Raw genomic sequence first — 22692 nt, forward strand, 5'->3', positions numbered from 1 at the left:
TCGGATTAAACCGAAACCTAGCTCATGCGGCATTTAAGCCACATTCCCCAACTAATAGGGCAGGATTTTCCGAATTGTGTGAAAGAGTTAGCCATAAATAGGTTTGCGGTCGATCGGATGGTAAGCAAAAAACGGTGCATTACACATGCAACCATTACACATGCAACAATTGTGGTTGGAATATTTAAAGTTCCGTCTTACCGTGTACTCATACCAAACAAACTAACTAGGAACAGTTAAAAATTGATATTCGTAGCCCTCGCGGCTTACAGTTTGGGCTTTGCATTGATCAACAATCAGTCAGTCAGGACAGGAAAGAAACTAGCTTGATTATCTCACATCATCTATTTGTATAACACTTTATACCCTGGCAGAAGGTATTCTACTTTTCTAATGAAATGTGTGTCGCATAGAATCAGACATCTCCGACCCCATAGAGTATATACATATTCTAGATTAGTATCAACAGCCAAGTTGATATAGCCATGTCCATTTGTCTGACTGTCTGTTGCTATGCGAACTAGTCTTTTACCCTTTTCCTGACGCAGGCAGTTCATATGTCGGAACCGATTAGATCAGAACACTATATCATATAGCTGTAATACGAAAGATTGGTCGAAAAGTAATTTCTCGTGCGAAAAACTTTTTTATTTATAAAGATACCTCAACCAAACTCGACAGTTATAAAAGTTTTACTATGCTCCTTACAACCTTGCCGAAAAAAAGTTCTATTAAAGAAATCTCTTTTGATATAGAAGATATCATATTATTATACTATAAGCCAAATCATATATCATAATTCGCATTGCTATATTATATATGGCGCAATATTCTGTCTGGCAAGATGTTTCCATCATACTCTGCATTTACGATCTTCACTATTCTCACATATCTGCAAAATCGTCAAGCAAAAGTCTACAAGGTGCACACATCTTATCTCGTTATTTTTGAAAACCACTTTTAATTTTTAATTTCTTTTAGATTAATTGGATATTTTTATTGAACGGGCTGTAAGGTCGAGCTTGCCTTGGGCGTCATTTGTGTATATTTAGTTTAATGGGAAGCGCCGTGTGAAATTTCTAATGCAACGTTCTTAAATGGAACTTAAATATTTATGACAAGTATAGAGCAAATATAAAGATATGTTATTGCATGCATGTGTGGGTGTGTGTGTGTGTGTGTGTGAGAGAGAGTTAGAGCTGGTGCACATTGTTAGCTACACAAGCATACACATCCAAACGTGTGCACACACCAACAGGACATAGTTTCGTGTGCATGCTGCGCAAATCCCTTTGATTATCCCTGTGCATTCACAAACGAAGCAGCAAAGTCCGCATGCTTAAGTTTTGCAATAAAATTGAACAACAAATATTCAATGCAATAACAACAATTGCAAACACAACAACAACAACAACAGCAACAACAACAAATGTATACAAAATACAAGTGAGCAAACGCAAACAGCAGAGTTTTGGGCTCTTTTTTCTTTCTTCGAATATGCCACGGAAACTAAATAATGCACACACAACAATACACACACACTAGAGTACAAGTGTCACTCGTAGCAGTTGTTGTTGTTGCCCCTTACAGCTTGTTTGCCGTCTAAGGCAAAGCCTAGACGCCAGGCCCAGTTTGCAGCTCTGGTGAAAAGAGCAAAAAAATGAAACTACATTTTATACAATTCGAATGCCAAATACTCTTTAACAGCCAATAAGCATGTATGAACATACCCTTTACTCCTTACATACGTACACATTTATATAAATTGAAGCAATTAAATCGATTTTTAATCGGCCAACGGGGCAGTTAGTTAAAATTTTCTCTGCGAACCACTTTCAAATCGTTGTCGAACTAGTTCATTGATATGCAACCATGAACCAGTTTTTGATATAGATAAATTTTAAATCGGAACTTCCAATATTTAGTGCATGCCATAAATTCACGCTGAACTTTTTGTGGTTCATTTAAATCAATCTTAAATGTGTTGTCAATCACTTCAACAAATATGAATGTGAGCTAGCAGTTGATTGATGTTCAATATTGAACCAGTTTTAGGTAAATTACTTTTCATAATTTCGCTCTAAGGTTTTCTTGAATGTGTCGTTCATTTGAATAAGTAACACATTTTTAAGTTTGAATAGTTTGTGGATAAGTAGTTCATTTCAACGAATCTTAAATTTGTTTTCTGTCACTTAAACAAATATGAATGTGATTTAGTTTCCGTACACATACTGTTCTCGAGCCTGTGGTTAAATTTAACTAATCTTGCATAGCAAGTTCTTAACTCTGAACCACGTTGGAGGCGTTCTTACATTCGTGACTGCTTTGAATCAATTTGTTAGATATCCTGAACTAATTGAATTGACATTTTGCCAATCAAGTAGTCAGAACTAAACTGAACTCTGTGCAAGTCAAATGCATTTCAAGCTCAACTGTCATAACTCAATTAATTGTGGTATTGTGACTGTGTGAACGACATTTGAGCCAGTTGAGCATGAATAACATTCGCTGTGAACCATTTAAGTCATATAGAGCTGTTCGCATTCCCACGCTCTGCGTATATTGTCTTCGGCAAGAATTGTAAATGGGACTTAATTTAACTTTTGTCTGTGTTGCCAACTGCACAACACAGTTGTATGGGCCAACCTGCCACCTGGCCGTCTGGACATCTGGCTAGCTTACTCGTATTCCCCGCATAAGTGTTATAAATTGCTGTAAACATTTTACTACAAATCGTTTGCCTCTATATCGACAAACATACATATATATAAATATATGTAGTATTTGCTGGTTATTTTATGAAAATCGTTTTCAACGTAGCTACTCGTATTTGCGGTTGCTGTTGTTGGCTTTTTCAATTTGAGTTCTTATACACTACTCAAGTCTGAGGTATTATGGCTTAGACAAAGTCTTTGCTGAGCTATATTATTTCTTTGTTCGTTTTTACAGCAAGATGTTCTTTCTACAGTTCTGTTTGTTTGCCTTGATTGTGCTTATTATAGTAAGGGTATTGGTTAAGATATCTCAAAGACTTCGATTGTTCCAGCAACAAATACATTAAGCCAAACGATTATAATCATATGACTGTATCTTAAAGCTGCTTAGGAATGAACACTGAAGGCTTGAGGAGCTCTGGATTCTATATTTTGATCAAGCTTCTGAAACACACAACAATTTGTAGCTAAAAATATGATTTACATCATGGGCCATGGGTATAACCCGGCTTCGTTCGCGCTTTGAAAATTGGTGACATGGTATTCAGACCCAATAAAGTATCTATATATATTTGTTTGATCCGAACAAAGCGTTGAGTCGATCGTTTGTCCGTCTGCATAAACGCTGCGATCTTGGGAAATGTGAGATCTAAGGACTTGAATTCTAAATCATGATTTTACGCATATCATATATAAAGCCTTATATTTTTTCGATATTTTTTGCTGTTTTCTCCACTATTGATTGAAATCCATCCGCATTCGGTTCTTCAGCGCGTGTTAGACTTGTGTGAAAGGACTTGTATAACCTTTGACCGACATGCTTCGAGAACAGAAGGAGGACTTTTCAAGACATCTGCAACGCATTATGACAAAGATCGTTATGATAATTTGAATCCAATCCCGTGATACGCAATGTAGTTACCACGTATTTTCCGATTTTGAGGGTAAAGTTTCCACAATCGTATTCATTTTTTTTTGTAGATCTTTAACGAAGAGTTTGAATGACATTTAGATTTTAGATGTGAAAGAGTACAAAGATATTTATAAATGCTTTAAAAGAGCCTCGAATGGTAAACGATAAAGATTCATATCACAGTTTTTCACTTATTTTTCACAAATGCGTGTGGAATCGTTAAAATACTAAATTTACCTTGTGGCTTCCCGTATGCAATGTATTTTATTGCGCTAGAGTATTTGGAATTCGTCTTCCTTCGGCCACTTGCGATTTTCTTGTTATGGATAGTAATTCGAAATTTAGCCAGTGGCCAACAAGGTTTAATATTATAGGAAATGTATGTAAAACTGCAAATTTACGTTGCAGCTGAATTGTAAATGAAATTAAGAGACCAAAAGTATATATTGATACAGACGGAGACGCCAAGGCAGAGCCAAAGGTGTTGCCGTAGGGATAACCAATAAACAAATAGCTAAAGCCACAGGCTGCCGGTCTGGCCTGGATAAGTGCACACACATATATTTGAAACTTATGCCATGATGGGTTGCTCTATGCACTGAGCATTACACGTATTCGATGGCGATGCAGTTGCAATTTGTCGTTTGATTGATTGTTGATCGATGGCCCACAGCAATGTGGTTTACAAAATAAAAATGTGCAATCTTTGCCATATTCTTGCATAGCCAGAGACAACTTAAAGCCGGATACAAAAATTCAAATATTTGCTCGAACAAATCAAATTAATGAAATTTCAAACATGCAACAAATTGCGGCTTGTGCGTTTTTTATATACCCTGAACCCATTACAAATGGGTATAAGGGTATATTGTATTTGTGCAAAATCCAAATGTATGTAACAGGCAGAAGGAAACATCTCCGACCTCATAAAGTATATATATTCTTGATCAGCACCAATAGCCGAGTCGATCTAGCCATGTCCGTCCGTCTGTCCGTCGGTCTGTCTGTCTGTCCGTCCGTATGTATGAACGCAAGGAACTCAGAACCTATAAGAGCTAGAGAATTGAAATTTTAGATGTAGGTGCTCCTAGTTCCCGCGCAATTCGAGTTTGTTTCCGATAATCGATACCTTACTCCGTTTCCAAGCAATCGATAAAAATCGATATCGATATGCTGTTTTATGGGCAATTTTGGTAAATAATAAGAGCTTGAGTCACCAAACATCAATATAGCTTCTAGAATAGAATATATATATATACATTTGATGTTGGAAGAAGAGGGTTCAGGGTATCCCCTAGTCGGGAGCTCCCGACTAGAACCTCCTACTTGTTTTCTTTTGCTTTGCCATGTACAATAGATGCTTAAATGAAAAACAAATTTATTTTCTGGTGATTATTTTTGCCAGAACACATTTACTTAGCTAATGCAACATATGTGGTAAAACAAAATTTGGAACTTAAAAAGAAATGCTAACTGGAAATTTGGAAATTGGAAAACCTGCATTATCGATATGTGTCATGTTCTGCCCTCGACCAGAAGAGCTTGTTGGTCATGCTTATGATTTAACTCCATTTGGTGTACAACAAATTGTTTGCATTGCGATTGCCAACAGATGCAAGTTAATTAAATTTGAAAATTATGTGCAAATTCTTGGCTTACTTACAAGCTTTGAATATTTCAATAGTTTGATTGCGCTCTCGCTCATTTTAATTGGCTGCTCGTCTGTAAATATTTCCAGTTAACATAGATTCGAAACAATCGCTCAAACTCATTTGAGATCAAAACTCCAACTGTGAGAACTTTAAGGATTTTTGTAAATATTTCTCTAATTGTTTAGCTTTATTGATTTATAAGTTAATCGTTTCAAATCGAATATTATCAAATCTCGTATTGCTAATTTGTATAGTCTAGTCAATGGTAATCAAATGCTGCACTCAGTTTTTAGATGGTTTCAAATTGTGCTGCATTTGAGAACAAAACTCCAATGCTAGCGAATATTGAGAGGATTTTGTCAATATTTCTCTATCGTTTGAAATCGAATATAACCAAATATCGTATTGCTAACTAATTTGAATATGCGAATGGTAATCAAATGCTTCCTTCACTCGTGTTTAATCGTTTGGCTTTGTCGCAAACGTTAACTTTAACATTGAATACATCAAATACAGTATTAATATGTACGATAACTATAATCAAATTTAATATAAATCAAAGAGACACTCTTTAAATCAATTGCAGGACGTTTAAGTCTAATTGTTAATCTTGAATTTAGTTTTGACTAAATACAATCAGCATTTGGTACATTCATATTATTCAATCGCCATTTGGAATATATGTATATTTTCCTTATTGAGGCACAGTCAGGTTTTCTTTAGGCTACGCCCAATCTCAATGGATTGATGGATTCTTTTGATACATGCAAATGCGCCCAGCTCCACGAAATGCCGTTCGATGTGGTTTTGGCCAAGGCATTGGGCACGTTTCACTTGGTTTTAATGGTGTCACGTGCGAACGAGTGACTTGGACTCGAGGCGCTCATTTGATAACCTAATTGTAGGTCCAGCTCAGCGCCTTCAAATTGAATTTAATATTAATTAACTAATTTCTACGCTGGGCTCACTTTTAATTAACTTCTCCACAGGCCTGCTTCAGCACTTGGCTGCCTGTAATTTCATTTGATTTTGGTGACATTCCCGAACTGGCCCGCCGAGCTACCATACAAATAACACAGCCCCTTCCGCCTGATCCAATACAACACCATCGTGCTGTGCTGGTCACTCAGGTGGCAGAGCGGCGGATGCCGCCACCATTCGTGTCGACGACTTTACGTAAATACACGTGCCGCAGCTGAAGCTGATGCTGCAGACGTCGCTGAACCCGACGCGGGGCAGAGGGACTGGTGGCTCTGCCGACCACCAGGGAATACATCGATGTGCAACGTGTTTTTCCGGTTTAATACCTTTTTCAACTGAATACGAATGAAAATAACGGTACATGTGCCCCAAAAAAAGAAAAGCAAAAGAATACTCAAACCCCTCCAGCTCCACAAAGGAAGAAGGAAAACAGAAAACATCATGAATCCCGTATCGCGCTTACCTACTCTGTGTCTGTGTGTGTGCGTGTGTGTATGTGTGTGTGTGTTTGTGTGCCTGTATTGCAGCTGAGCACGCGCCGCTTTACGTTGCGGGCGTGACGGGAACTGTGAACTTTGCACAGCGTGAAGAGGGGATCTGTGTGTAGCCCGTGGGGGTCACGAGCTGCCGGGCGCAGTGCCAGTTGCTCCAAAGCCAAAATTTCAATGATTTTTCATTTGTTTTTTGTTTGTTTTTGTTTTTTTTTTTTTGTTTTGTTTTCGTTCTTTCTAAATGCTTAACGGGAGCCGTGACTGCAGCGAGATACAATTTCTAAATCTGATTCTTAACTATACGATAGTAAAAATTATCGCCACAATTCAATATCGGTCTCGATGATTACATATATATATTCTGGCGTGATCACTATCGGGCAACAAAGGGTTCCTCAAGATTAGGGTATGAATCGATAACATATCGATTAGCTAGCTCAAAGCTTATAATGACATCGCTTGAATTTCAAAATGAAACCCATTAATAAAATTACCTTTGCTGCTGTTACACTGGCTTACGGAGGGACTACCCCGAAACTTGCTTATTGTCTATCAAATTGTTCTCTTCTTCGATAACAAGTCGATAGACGACACCAGTTGGACACGGGCTTATCCATAATTCAACTTTTAACATTCGATTTCTTTACTGTATCCTGTTTATTTTTCGTCGCGTTTATGCAGCTTCCACGCACTTCGCGAACGCCCCCGTTTTGGCAATTTGGCTTCTTGATTCTACATTTTGTTTGTCCGCAACGGCAGCCACGCCCACAGTGCTACACATACGCCCAACTCTTTCTCTTTCTCTCTCTGTTTATCTCTCTCTCACTCCTTTCACTCTCGCTCTCTTTGTCATTTGTCTCGTGTCTGCTTTTAGTGTTTTGTCGGTATAGTTTTATACCCTGTACCCACTGAAGATGCTATGAATAGGGTATGTAGTTGCATATCATAATCGGAATTCGAGAAGTTCGCATAGTATATACAGGTCAAGCATATATGTTGTCAAACCATGAAGTAGAGCCTTGTGCCTTGGTATATATCAAAATTTGAACATTTCATAACGATCAAACTTCAAATACCGACATTATTCAATGTGTTCTCAATATTTTAGCAGAGCTTCTTTTTGTAAAAATAAGAACATTTTAAGGAATTAGAAAAATGTTCTTTTTAGCCCAATTTTGGGGCAAGGAGAAGCACGGTACAGCTTATGTGTGTGTGTGTGTTTGTGCATATGTTTATAATGAAAAGAGTTCGTAAAATTTATGCGTAACGCGTAGGGTATTTGCTAGTCGATCATACCCAGGTTGTGCACTCGTAGCTTATTTTTTGTGTATTTCTTTTGCGCTTTGTGCACATTTTTGTTTCTGTGTTGTTTGTTTTTGCGCTTTTGTTATTATTGTTGTTGTTGTTATGCAGCCGGCCTGTGTGTCACTGTGCTACACACACACACACACACGCACACACACACGCGCTCACGCAGACGCCCACCAAACACCTGCTGGCGTTGCCGCTGTTAGTGTTATTGTTTTTGTTGCTGTTGTTGCCTGCGTGTAAAGTCGCGTGCCAGAAATCGCTAAATTTTTTGGCTATTTCCGTTTGCGTTTATGTTTTACTTAAATTCCCTTTAACCGGCCTCAACATCCGACCGACCGACCGACCGACACGACACCAAACGCCCGGAAGCGTTCACCCTCTCTGCCCCTCCCAGCCGCCTGTTTACGCAACGCTCTCTGCCCCGTTGGACGCCCTTTTCCCTGGCAGTTTTACGCTGTTGCTTTTTAGTTGCCGCTGCGGGTTTTCATTATTTGGAATATCACGTAACGCCAAATGAAGTCGTAAAACGTCGAAGTCCCAAGCCCCAATCAGTTGCCTCTCCCATCTCCCCTCTCGTCCTGAGTGTGTGTGCCTGGGTATGCTACGAATTTTGCGAGCGAAAAAAAGAACAACAACAACAAATTGTTAAAGTTATATTATAGGAATTACAAGTACATTTGATTAAGCGGTGGGCTGTTTGGAGACGCCACCCCCCACAACATGCCCCTCAGCCCAACATAAACTTGAGGCATTTAAATTATGCACAAGTGCCGACAACCGGAACCGGGTCGGGACAGCAACAGAATGGGACAGGACGCGCTGCCTAAGTGGTTTCTCATTTAGCTGCAATGCATAAATCAAGCATTAAAGTAAATAAACAAACAAACGAAAGCACGAAACATACCCGATACATAGACATTCGAACAATAATAAAAGAGAGAGAGAGAGCGAGCGAGAGTTCAATCAACACCTAACCGAAGCTAAATACCCTAACATTCCAAGGGCAACAACACGCATACTCACACTCCAATAACAGCTAGGCATATCGATTGTGTGAAGCGCCCAGTGGGTGGATCGATCCATGGGTCATTTTGTCACTTTACCACAGGAAGATGTTACCGATGTCTCACGGGAATATAAAATCAATAATAGAATACATTTAACAATTTAGCTGAAGTGTGTTTATACAAGTTTCAACCGATTTGTCGAGTGTTAAAATGTCACTTTGAGTGCGTTTACTAGGCAAAAGTATATAGATTATGTGTACACCTATATAAATCGGCCTCACGCTTCTGCCCTCTCACAAGCATCATATTTGCATGGATCTCGACTATAAGCACAATCGCAATCAGCATTGACTGCATTGTGGCTTTGATTTATTTTATTAATTATTCTGCCACACATACACAAATCTCATCATGAGCTCGTCATACCCGCCGCCGACTCATGACAAAACAGAGAATATGAGAGGCAACAACAGATATTCCTGTCGAAAAAGTTTAACACTTTAGCAGGTCGATAGGCAAACCGGAAAAGTTTTCATGTTTCCCCCTTGTGAAGGGTATTCATATTTTGTCATCAAATGTGGAACGCATAGCAGCAGACATATTTAATCCTAGCCGTCTGGAAGCTTTGCACAGGTCCGTCTTTCTGTAGCAGGCAGTACACATGTCGGATCTGGCCCGATCGGACTACTATATCGATTCAAATGTCCAAAACGATCCGGCAGATGTGTACAAGGGTATCAAATCTTCGGCGTGCCAAAGATAATTGCGCTTGCTCGTTCTTTGTTTATTTAACTTTTCGCTGTTACTTCAAAATTAATTAAAAACCATATAAATTATTTGTTGTCACCTGATGTGCATTGCAGAGAAATTCGGACTTTGACGCATGTCACTTGGCCAAAAGCAATTGAGAGCTCCTGGCCACATGCCAGATTCATGCTGACAACAATCTGTTGTTGTTGTCCTTTAAAAGGCTTTCGCTCGCTAAACGCTTACAGCTTTCAGTTGAATAAAACTAATATCATAAATTTGTTTGTCTGCCCACTTTGTGGCTTATGGCAATTAAATCGCCTTCAGTCGCACAAAGTGGCCGCAATAATCGATGGTTTGACCCAAACTAATCACCTAACCGAATGACTCAAAGTAGCCATTCAATCCAAAAGTGAAAAAATAGAAACTTAACGGGTATTAAGGGCAATAATAAAAGAAGGATAGGTCTTGTCGAGGTCGGTGCCAGGCCAGGAGATACCCTGTACTCGGCTGTGCAAGCATGCAATTCGAATTAGCAGATTCCGTATAAGCCAGATAAAATTACGCGGCGTTGCCCGTATCAAATGATTAATATTCAAAATGCAAGTAATGTCGAGGTGGTTTGTGTAATTCGTGACAACTTCAGGAATATGAAAATTATCAGCACGCTTCTGTATACTCGCCCTTACCAACCTAATTTTCAATGTCTTCATTGACATTAGAATCGGTAGTGGTCTCCAGTTCCTCCGCAGGCTCACCCAGCCATGGCAGAAGCTGTGGCGGTTCGATACGCTTGGGGAAATTTTCTAATTTTTCCTGGACATCCTCAACGCGACAACACTGGACCAGGCCATAGACTGGATAGTGCTGGAGTTTGCTAAAGAGGCTGTTCTTCAGCCATGGCACTTCATGGCATATGCTCTTGCACAGGCCCTCCCGCTCATTGCTGGTAAACTGGGAGCGAGATAGATTAATACAGATTCGTTGGTTCCCTTTCTCGATATGCACTTACAAAGGGGGAATTGTGGGCCACTACTACAAACTCATCTGTGCCATTCACCGTTGGCTCCAATGCACGCACATGTGCCCAGATGTGAGCCGGCACGGAGAGAGTATCTCCCGAGTCCAGTTCGATGGTCAGTGTGCGACTCTCATTGCAAGCATGTAGCATTGGCAGGCCAACGACACCGGAGACACCAACGCTGACATCATACTTGGCATTAATGCTGGCTGTCTGTAGAGCGTTAAGCAGATGCCGCCAGTTACCGGTGCGAAGGGCGCGCAGCCAGACAATGCTTAGCATTTCCTTAAACGCTGATAGATCCCTGTTAAAGGCCTCGTCCTGTATCAGATTGGTATACTCAAAGGTTTCCTGACCAAAAAGCGCCTTCAGTTGCTTGTCCTTGCTGAATGCCTCATTGATGATCGAATCACTGCAAGTATATATATGAGCCATAGATGGCGCTATCAAGTGTTTCGCCTACAAATCGGTATCTTTTCAATCAATAGGCCTAACATTACTTTGCCATTTTCATTATTTTTTGTACCTTTGCATATACCTTCTTCCCTCCTTTTGCTGCTAGCGGTATATTTGTCGAATCTGACACCTATGTCATAAAGATATCTTGAATTTGTATATAGAACCGAACATTTTTCCGAGCTATTCCTCTATCCTTACCCCTTTGCCTGTCTTGCTTTTTTAATACCCTTATAATATTGTCATGCAATGTGTAACGCATATCAGTTGACATCTGCGACCCCATAAAATGTATATGTATATTTCCAATCAGTGTTAACAGCCGAGTCGACAGTCGGTTATCCATCTGTCTGCTTCTCTTAGCTTTAAGGCTATCGTCTTGAAACTTTGCACAGGTTCTTCTTTCTGTTGCACATGTGTCGGAACTGGCCGGATCTGACCATTATATCATATAACTTCAATAGTAAATTCGGTCGCAGATGAAGTTCTTGGGTGGCAAAATTTTTTGTTTTCCAAGATATTTTTATGAAGCTCGGCATTTCCTCACATATGTATCTACAAAACCGTAAGGAAAACGTTTACAAGGGTCTTTAGCTTGTCGAAGATATCCATTCTTCTACTCATTTTCAACGCGTTCAGCGTGTAAGTATATATATAAGTATATAATAACAATTAATTTTACCCAAACATTTACTGCCTTATCCTGTCGAAGAGCTTACCTGAACGGCTTGAAGAGACTTTTACTGAAAGTCACACCAATGTCTAGACCCAATTCGTTTAGTTGGCCAGCCTGAGTCTGTAAATGAGATATTGTTGATTCCAATATGTTGCGCCGATATTGCAGCTGCTTTTACCTTTTCAAGCACCTTTATTTTTTGTGGATACGCCGTGTAGCTGACATACTTTAACTGTTGCTTAACAATGTCATAGCACATGGCAGCCGTTTTCAGTGAGCCGAGGTTTCCAAAGTTCTGGCCAACAACGAGACTCATGTATTCGTTGCAGTCCGGCATAGACATGCGACTCTCATACATGTTGGACACTTGGTTGCCCAAACATTGAAGTTGATAAATGTATATTTTACTAGATATTGCGCTTTCAAACCAAAATGTGGATGAGTCACAAGTCAATTTAACGTGGTTGGTTTTGTGTTCGTAAGTTCCATAGTTGCTGAATTAAAAATAAATTTATTGGTAAATATTTACAGTCTGAAGTGCAGATATTCTTCACATACTTGCTATGTGTTTGAAATCCATTGGCACAATATAGATCAACTGTTTCATAGCTATCTCGTTTTAATGTCGAATCAGTCTCGCTGACCAAATGCTTCGATCCAAAATGTGTTAATATTAACGGTTTAGGTGAATTAATTTGAAGATCACAACTCGCATTTACGTCCTGGAATGTCAGGCTAAAAACGGCTAGACCCAGAATCACGGCGTTTAACAATTTCATCACGACAATTTTTAAGGTACTATGGCCTCTGCCTGAGATCAGCTTATTTTATAGGGCATTCTAGTAGTACTGCTGAGATGATAGCTCTTATCGCTCCGGGGCTATGGGTATATATATATATATATTTATATATATGAGTGCCGTGAGTGTATGTATATAAATTGTGTAGATTGTGATTGATAGACTGAAATCGATTTTGAATACTCTTGATTTTTAAGTTCATTCAATTTAAATTCATTTAAAGTCGCAAATTTTTTGCCTTCCTTATTTTTCATCAACTTTGAAGGAATGTGTAAGACGCAGCTTTAAAATTTTTGAAAATATACGAATATATTGGGTTTGAAGGCAGTTACAGAGTATTTCATTCACGATATTGTTCAATTAGATTTATTGGATTATACTATCAACTGCGTATTTGTGCAATAAATATGACACTGTTTGACAGCATATTATAGATTTTACAGCAAGCGACAGCTTTAGATAGATTAAAATCAATGGATTGTTTATCTTAAGCTCCAGACTTTCCAAAAATATTGAAAATACTTCACGGGAAAACCTTGCCTTCTAAATATTTTTAACTATATAGTTTGTTATTGTGAACCAAAAATCTAAAATTTGTAAATCTTTTAATATCGATTTAATATTTATCAGTAACAAAATATTGAATTCTGTTTCATAGTGTAGCTATAAATATTTGTAAATCGTTATCAACAGAACATTCGCGAGCGTGCTAAAAGCTGGAAACAGGGGAACTACCGTCAATATTTAAATAACGTATATTGTTACAATGTTTGCACATATATGCAATGCATTGAGGAAGACATTTCTGATATAGTGTCTGATCCTGCCAGCTCCGACATAAATACTGCGGGCAACATAAAGAGGGACGAAGTGAAAATTTCATGACGAAAGCCCTAAAACTGAGAGACTAGTTCACGTAAACAGAAGGACAGACAGACAGACAGATGGACATGGCTATATCGACTCGGCTGTTCATACTGATCAAGAATATATGTATAAAAAAATATAAACGAGCTATTTTGTAACGATATCTAACTTAATCTGTTCTATATAAAATGAGCAAGGCTGTGACAAGCCAAAGTCCGGTTCATGTCAGAAATCCGCTGCCGGTTTATAGCCGAAACAGCGACAATTTTGAACAGATAGGGAGCTTTTGATCAATATCTGACTACTATATTGTATATATATATATACTCTATTTTCTGTATCTAGTGTCAGTTTTAACTTCTATTTCCCCTACGAATTGCGACTAATCCATGTGAAGTAAAACTATGTATTTATACTATTTACAAAACACACTGATAGTGTCTACGCATGGGCGTGGCAATGGTCATTAATTGTGGGTGCTGCCATTTGAGGCTAAGCAGAGCTAAAGCAAACTCCTCGTGTTAAACGGATTGGGGCATACTGTATTCCAATGGACAGCAAAGCATGCCCTAATTCAAACGACGTATATTTTAATGATAATGATGATGGTCGTAATTATGATTAGAAACCGAATGACACTGCTCAAAGGCATACGCAGGCGACCGCATGATATACGCTTGTTGATTCCGCAGTACTTGTCATTATCAGTCTAAGTAGCCCGTCCGCCTGCCCCAGAAACGCCAACACTTTGTTGGCACTCAACAACTGACTAAGCAAAACTGAAGCCAGGCTCGTTATTGATTTTGGTGTGGCGCTAATGAAGCGCTGTCATTTAGTCAGTCACAGAGTCAAACAGGCCATTTGGCCGCCTGTCAGTTCACTTGAAAGCCAAGCCGACGGATCAGATGATCTTCATTTAAAAAACAATAACTGAGTTTCTCATATGTCTCTATCAATCTAGCAACGTTATCTACTTATAATTTTCCATATGCTATATTCTATAGCTACTAAAGATTGCGTGGATGACTTTTATTTCAACATGTTGCATATATTATGTGAAACTGTGTATACCCTCTTTAACAGCATAAAGCTCAGCAGTTGATCCGCTGCTGTTGCTGCTGCTGCTGCAGCGATAGCAGGGAGGGAGTTCGGTGACCGGGCGAGAGGTTTCCAGTGTCACCGCATGGCTATTAACAACAGTTTGCGCAAATGACACTGCAATAAAGCATAAAGAGAAAGGAAAACATTAAAAGATACAGCGCAACCAGCTGAAAACGCAAGGAAAACCGGACAAAAACATACGGCCCGCTACCGAGCAGAGAGTCGAGAGTCGAGAGTCGTTCCCTTTGCTTCTCTGACCGCTGGACTGGCAATGTCTTATGCACAGATTTATTATGTGGCCATTAATAAATTACAGGGCCCAAACGCACAGGATGCACATAATAACACGGCTAACGGGCCAAGCGCCGAGCGCCGACACTCTTGCTGGCCGAGAGCAACAATCCAAAACAAACCAAACCAAACCAAACCCAATCCAACCCAACCAAACCCCAGCGAAAGCGAGAGCCAAAGCCAAAAACACCAAATTACCAAAATACCAAAAATGCTTGCCAAGGGCAATTCGAGCGTGACCCGTTAGTGCGCTGTTAACCCACCCCACACCTACCCGCCTACCCCCCTACCCGCCTACCCACTAACTCCCTAAACCCCAACAACCATCATACCCGTCAGTTCTGGCGATTTATATGATAAGGGTTAAAAGGTCTGTCGACGGGCAGCAGTCCTCTCTCCTACAGCACCCCCCTAGTTAGGACAATTCAAAAATGCACGAAAATGTTGAATGATCTAATTAGTGCCCAAGCACTGTTAGGAGCTCAATAACAGCCCCTAATTGCTATATAAATATAAAACTATATACAAAAGATAAATTGACCGATTCGTAATCAATGCACATTGATACATTGGATCATTGTATCCAGTTTTTCACCTACTTTAGACGCAACTTGCTATGAGTGACATTTTCTTAAACGTGTGTCGAGGCTTAAGTATCTGAGCGTCGGGCTAGTAAGAGGGTGGTCGCTGGTTCAAATCCGCTAGTAACTTTCATTTTACCTAATGGCTTATTTATTTTGAATTTGTGCGTGCAAGAAGAAACGCACACATAAAACCTTTTAAATGCTTAAACAATTTTGTTGCCACTCACATTTTGCAGCATTTTAAATTCGGCCCGGCCCGGCGATGCCGGATAGTTTCTTCTGGTATTTCTATATAAATTTGACCTGACAAGCGAGCAATCATCGTTTTCCATCTGCTCGTTTTCAATACTTTCGCTTTATAAGTGCTCGCTTTATTTAACTGTGTAGTATAAAATCGGTTTATACTCTGCTCCCCAACAGTTGAGAATGGGTATATTGGTTTTGTGCAGGCGCAGGTGTCGAGCCAAGTCCGATGAGGTAACCCATGGATTATTCCGCAAATCATAGGGTGAGATTTTCAGGGCCAACAATTTCCTACTACTTGAGCTGTTATCTCTCTGGTAACAGAGTATGGCGCAGTCGGTATTTGAGTTCCTCTTCCTGAAAGTTCATCATTTAATGATAAGTGTGCTGAGCTGATTTGGCGCATTTGAAAGTGCAGCTTAAAGTACTGCAAATATGAAAATACATTATTTGTAAATTGTTTAGCAACACGAATCATGTTTCAAATATCAATTAAAAATGAGATATATTACAATTGATTTATAAAAAAAAAGCAAACAACGCATTGTTTAACTAGCGGTAATTTACTGTGCTGTGTTTTATGATATGAAGTTTTCAAAGTGTTGTCCTAAAACCAAAATATTATATTGACCGAGGAATACTGTGGATTTTGAAGTCGAACGCTCCCAACTAAAGCGTTCTTGCTTGTTTAATTTGGTAGGCAAGGAATATGTGTATATCCTTGAAACTAAGCTTAACCTGCTCGGTTATTATAAAAAGAAAAGGGTTTTATATAATCGTTTTCCATGATTTGTTCACACTTGATGGTTCATCTTCCAGCCAACTCCGTCCAAGCGGCTTAGTCTGTGCCAAGTAGTCAGTCCCAAAACGTTTTATATCAGGGTTTTTTTTTATAGTTTATTTGCTCTTTAAGTCTAGTTAATGTGGACATGTTTTCTGTTTCTAGCCAAACAAGACCTCTGTTTTTGCAGCTAAACTGATGAAAATATGCAAAGGTTCATCTTCTTATGATTGCCAGTTCATATCAATTTCAAAGTTGGCTAGATTGAACTACTAAAACACATTGCTGTTACAGAAGCTTGAATACTGGGTTCGCCATATACTTTTTTCTTTTAAGCTATTTTGAGTAAACTCTCCAACTATGAGCCCCATTATGCTTTGAATGTGTGGGCGAAATTACTCTTCGAATGCTACCTAATGCATTGGTATTCGTTAATAAATATCGCCATACTATAATTCGTAACATAAATGATTGTGATTCTATAAGAATTTTCCAAAAAATTTTTTGCTTTTGTTGCCAAAACAAAAATTGTTTCAAAATATGAATTATTGAGCATATTTTATCTTTTATTACAAAAGGCTTTTTGCAAATTTTCCTTTAAAGGACTTAAAAATCCCCCTCTCTTTCTCTCTCTCTACTTAAAAGGCAAGCTAGTTTATTATAATTCCCACTTTCAACTTAAATGTAAAATATAACTGGAATTTATAGACTTACACCCAATGATATGTGCTTGTGTGTGTGTGTGTTTGTGTGTTCATTCTCACATTCTATTTTAGGTCGAACTGGCCACACTTAAATCTGGCACACCCACTGCGCCCACATAAATAACAGACAATAGGCAATGCCAAATCCTGGCTCTGACTTTGGCTTCAACTCCAACTTTGACTATGATTTCGTCTCCTTTTTCGACTCTGTCGCTAGCTTTGTATTTGGGGCGCCGCAGGATGACGCAGTGTGTCAGGCGGGTTGACTGACGGGCTAACTGACTGGCTGGCAATAAATATCAAAGCATTTGTTTGCCGTCAAAAGCAAGAGGCTGCCAGGTTGCAATACTTCTACCATGACACGCCCCGTATAAGTGTGTGTGTGTGTGTTTATGTGCGTGGTGTGTGTGTGGGCGGCTGTCAGGCGCAGTCAGAGCCAAAGTCGCAGTCGCACTCGCAGCCAATGGCTGCGGCACGTGCGCCGTAATTTTCGCATTTAACATTTAAAGCAGCTCGTGAAGTTCCACACAAATCGCCGCCAACGCTTCCAGGTACACGGGGGCGTATGCGCAATAAATTTAACGAGCTACCATTAGAAATGACGACGACGCCAACAACGACAACGGCGAGGCCAAGATGTCAATGGTGAGGGTAATGGTAATAGCAGATGGGTAGCTGCATAGAAATTTGTGCAGGCTAATGATAAATTGACTTAATTAGTTGACGTGGCAAGCAGCAAAACACAATTATTATGAATTGTTGAGCGCTTGTGTTTCCGAAAAACAATTTCGCTCACAATTCATCTACAGTTGAAAGTCGAATTACAATTTAAGTGCTGCTTCAAATGTGTGTTAAGTATTGAGATAGTTCAAATGTGTGTTAAGTATTGAGCATACATATTGTTGATTTTCCTGATTTTGTAAAGTATAGCTCAAAGAAAGGTTGAAGGATTGAAAACCTTGCCATTGTTGAGCAAATGTTGAAATGTTATTTGCTGAACTGCATTTTTCTTAACAGTGGCCATTATGCGTTTAACATAGTGTACGCTCAATGTTATGTTGAATATAACGAATATAATGAAGGATATAAGTATATATGATTGAACATTACAAAAACATGATGATTAACAGCACGTGATTTTTTAATTTATACATTATAATAGCACAAGGAACAACAGAATGTTATATAGAAAATGTTGTACGCCAAAAGCCACACTTTGTGTTTTCAGCTAGAGAATTTTGTTGTTATATTGCTTGTTATGTAAACCTTGAGCTAACAGCTGTTTACAGCATACTCTGAACAGCATGTTACGAACAGCATGGTATGTTAATAACATGCTTTTGCTAACAGAAGACCGCACTATATACAGTGGCCTTATGAAAATAAGAATGCTTGCTATATAATGATTATTTTCAAAAATTTTCTTGTTGCATAATAATTAATTTATTTATTTCGACTCGAATTACATTACACTTACATAAAGTTCAATTCATTTACGTGCACTTAATCAACTAATCAAATGTACTAAGTATGTGCGATGTTAGCTAAACAGAGTAGGAGATTGTTTGTGACCGACAGACGTGCTCTTCGGCTGTGGTGCGATAGACGATAATTGAATCCATATACCTAATGAGTTCCTTTTCCACGTCCTTTCTGCCAATGACGACTCACACGTGCAGCAAATCAACTTTGGCAAGTTTCGTTTTCATTTTCGTTTCCATTTCGATTTCGTATGCAACATGCGAGGCTTAAGCGGGATGAAAAAGAAACATGAGTGCTCGAATCAAAAGTGCACGACTTGGGGATACCCTGAATACCGTGCCGAGCGGCTGTTATAAATATTTTAGCTTGATTCTTAACAGGAATGCACACGATTGTGCTTCTTCTTCCTTTCTCCTCAGATTGTGGGATATTCGTTCTTGATTATTTTCGGTCTTTATGGTCCGATTTTTCTGAAAATTGCAACGCTTAAATTTGTGCAAGCTAAACCCCAAGATTTTACCCATTAAAAACAACTTTATTTTTATGTTAGGGGGAGGTTTACAACAACTATAACTATTTTTACCCTCATACGCTATAAAAAAATCGACATACCAAGTTTCACGTAGCTAGATTCTTTTATTCTCGAGGTGTGCTTAAAACGTAGTCCCATTATCCACTTTAATCGATGTTATGTTATATGTGAGTAGATATAAAAGGCAAAACATGTCAATCTCGTTCTGCGCATGATATGGGATTATTTCTCAAGTTTTAAATCCCCAGCCTTGGGACATGACTAGATCTAGCTGATTTTAAATATATGTATATACTCTGTATGAGTTCAGAAATGTCTTCCTTTATATACATATCCACAAAAACATTATACCCTCTGTCAAACATTTGCAATGTGTACAGAGTATAAAAACTTGCTACATTTTTCAACAATTTAATTTATTTATTTTGTTATTTTTGTTACTCTTGCTTGTCGCAATGGCAGTCAGCTGTCGTGACATGGGTTTTTCCTCATCATCATCCACATCCACATTCACGTTCACATTCTCATCGCTATTCTGACTGTGATCGAAACGCACTGATAGCCTCTGTCACTCAAACGAACTTTGCTGTTTGGCTGCGCTTTGGGCTACTTTGTCTCGATATCGCCCACTAATCTGGACACCCGTGTGCACCCACATTAAAAACACTCAAATAACATTTTTTTCTCTTTTACTTCTCCCTGTTTACGTTTTTTCGCTTACTTTGTTTTGTTAGTCGACTGTGAGTTAACTCTTTAAAGTTGTTTAAGAATTGATAGACTTGGCAATTTATTGAAAAGTGACTTCACTTTAACTCCGTATATCCATAACTAGGTAATTCCTGCGAAAAAATGATAATAATGAAAGCAATCATAATCATAATATTCATAATAATAATATTATGATTAAAATAATAATAATAATAATAATAATAATAATAATAATAATAATAATAATGATAATGATAATGATAATGATAATGATAATGATAATGATAATGATAATGATAATGATAATGATAATGATAATGATAATGATAATGATAATGATAATGATAATGATAATGATAATGATAATGATAATGATAATGATAATGATAATGATAATGATAATGATAATGATAATGATAATGATAATGATAATGATAATGATAATGATAATGATAATGATAATGATAATGATAATGATAATGATAATGATAATGATAATGATAATGATCATGAATGATTGGAATGTCCCATACAACTAACAGCTATCGTCCTACTGTTTCTGCATTCAAATTTAAATCTTTTTACTTACTTAATAAACTCAAAGTATGGCTTACTTATTATTCATTTTATTTTACTTTGCCAAAAATATTCTCAATTAGCCAGCCGTAAATAATTAAAAGCCCAATTCCACGAATTGAATAATCGCTTTAACATTTTTCCTAATCGGTATGCAGGAAAATTATATTTAAGCTGACTTATTGCTGCAAAGGCTGAGAAGCTTTTTAATTGATACCTTTTATTCCAAACAGAAATCACAGCACTTAAAGTCTAAAGGTACATTCAATCAAGAGATTAGCAACTTTTTGTCCTCTCATTTCATTTCCATTTTGGCAATACATTTTCTGCTATTTAGTTTGCTTGAAATACTAAGCCTTTTGTTTTGTCTTTTAAAACTCTTGTAGGGGGCATTACAATTTCGCCATGAAATGTGTAACGCGACATCTCCCAGCCCAAAACGTATATATATTCTAGATCAGCATCAACAGCCTAGTTGATAAAGCCATGTCTGTCTGTCCTTTCGTCTTACTATGCGAACTAGTCTCTCAGTTTAAAAGCTGTCGTCTTAAAAATTTGCTTAGGTTCGTACTTTTACTGCAGGCAGCACAGATATCGGCACTGTCCGATCGGACAACTTTATCAAATAACTGTCATATAAACGATTGGTTAAAATGTAGGTTCTTTTATGGAAAACATTTTGTTTATTGATATATATTTCTCTGTCCGTCTTCTTCTAGAATAATGTAGACAGATCAAGTATCTTTCATTTTAGAAGCCGCCCACCCCCCTCCGCCCACTGCATTCAGTGTTGGATTCAAGGTATCTCCTATTCGGGCACTCCCGACTAGACCCTCTTACTTTTTATAGTTATAGTTTGCATACACTTAACCTCCATGTTCACATAATTGATTTTTATATTATTAGAAAATTTCCACAATTCAATTTTTTCCCTATTAGTTTATATTTTGCTTGGATTCATTTTGGTATTTTTGTAATACATTCATTATGTGAGCATTAGCCATTGTGCCTTTATTTCTGAAATGCTCTTATTTTCAATAATTTAGCTTTTCTGAGCTTCTTGACACTTATGAATAGTCCTTTCAACAACGCCTATCATGGACTAGTCCTCCGTGGGCACTTTGTACATTTAATTTGTAGACTATTTGTCGGTTTCAGTACGCTTCAGTTTATGTATGCCAACTCCCTTGGTTGCGCCGAGCTGTGTTTAATTCAGTTAAAGAATGAAGTTGTAAAATGCTGCATATGCTTGGAATGAACTTAAATTAAATTGTGAATTTCAAATTTTGTTCCGGCCCGTAGCATATCTCGAGATGTGGCATCGAATGCGGCAACTGCTGCAAACGCATACCTTCGCCATAAACCAGATATTTGCCCATCCGGCCATTCCGGAATATCGAATATTCCTTTTGCCAGTGCAATTTGGCCATGTAATTTAATGCATTTAGCATATCGCATTTTTGCTTTAATGCGGCCGACTCCTTGGCCTGGCTTATTGTGGCCCAAATGCGCAGCATGAAAAATAAAATGTTGCAATCGCTGGCAGCGGAAAGGTGACAAATGAAAAATTATTTTCATGAATTGCTTTGCATTGCAAACTCCCTTCATCAAACCTACAAAAAAAAAAAAATAAAATAAAACTAACTTAATGGCGCTGACATTTTCGACGAATTTATTCAATGTTCAATGTTTGAAACTTAAATTGCCAGCTTTTTGGTTTTTTTTTTTAATATCCTTTCAAGGGTATTATAAGCTTGTCACGAAATGTGTAACGCATTGAAGGGGGCAAAGAGTGCATAAACATATATAAAGTATGTGCATATCCTTGTATCGCTTTGTGCGCAAATCTGTCTAGATCTGGATCGGTCGAACATGTTGTATGGCTGCAATCGGAATTTTGGCTGGCAATCGCGAGCTTTTCAATGCTGTCTATCTTGTCAACAACGGATCACTGTCTCATAGAGGAAATAATGGAAAGATGGAAACGAACAAACACATTTTGAGCTTTTCAAGATGTTTCAACCAAACTTAGCAATTATTAACTTCACAATTCC

General features: G+C 38.2%; 1 protein-coding gene across 1 annotated transcript; it reads right to left on the bottom strand.

Moving 5' to 3' along the window:
- Window positions 1-10423: 10423 nt before the first annotated feature.
- On the bottom strand, window positions 10424-12775 carry LOC115767347. Its single transcript, XM_030711597.1, has 5 exons — window positions 12528-12775; window positions 12148-12463; window positions 12013-12089; window positions 10829-11249; window positions 10424-10770 (listed from the first exon to the last, which is right to left on the bottom strand). Exons 1-5 carry the CDS (start codon window positions 12746-12748, stop codon window positions 10510-10512), a joined length of 1296 nt encoding a protein of 431 aa, XP_030567457.1. The 5' UTR covers window positions 12749-12775; the 3' UTR covers window positions 10424-10509.
- Between the last annotated feature and the right edge of the window lie 9917 nt (window positions 12776-22692).

This window comes from Drosophila novamexicana, unplaced genomic scaffold (assembly GCF_003285875.2).
Source record: "Drosophila novamexicana strain 15010-1031.04,08,12 unplaced genomic scaffold, DnovRS2.1 tig00001385-arrow-arrow-pilon, whole genome shotgun sequence".
NCBI classification, from domain to species: Eukaryota; Metazoa; Arthropoda; class Insecta; order Diptera; family Drosophilidae; genus Drosophila; species Drosophila novamexicana.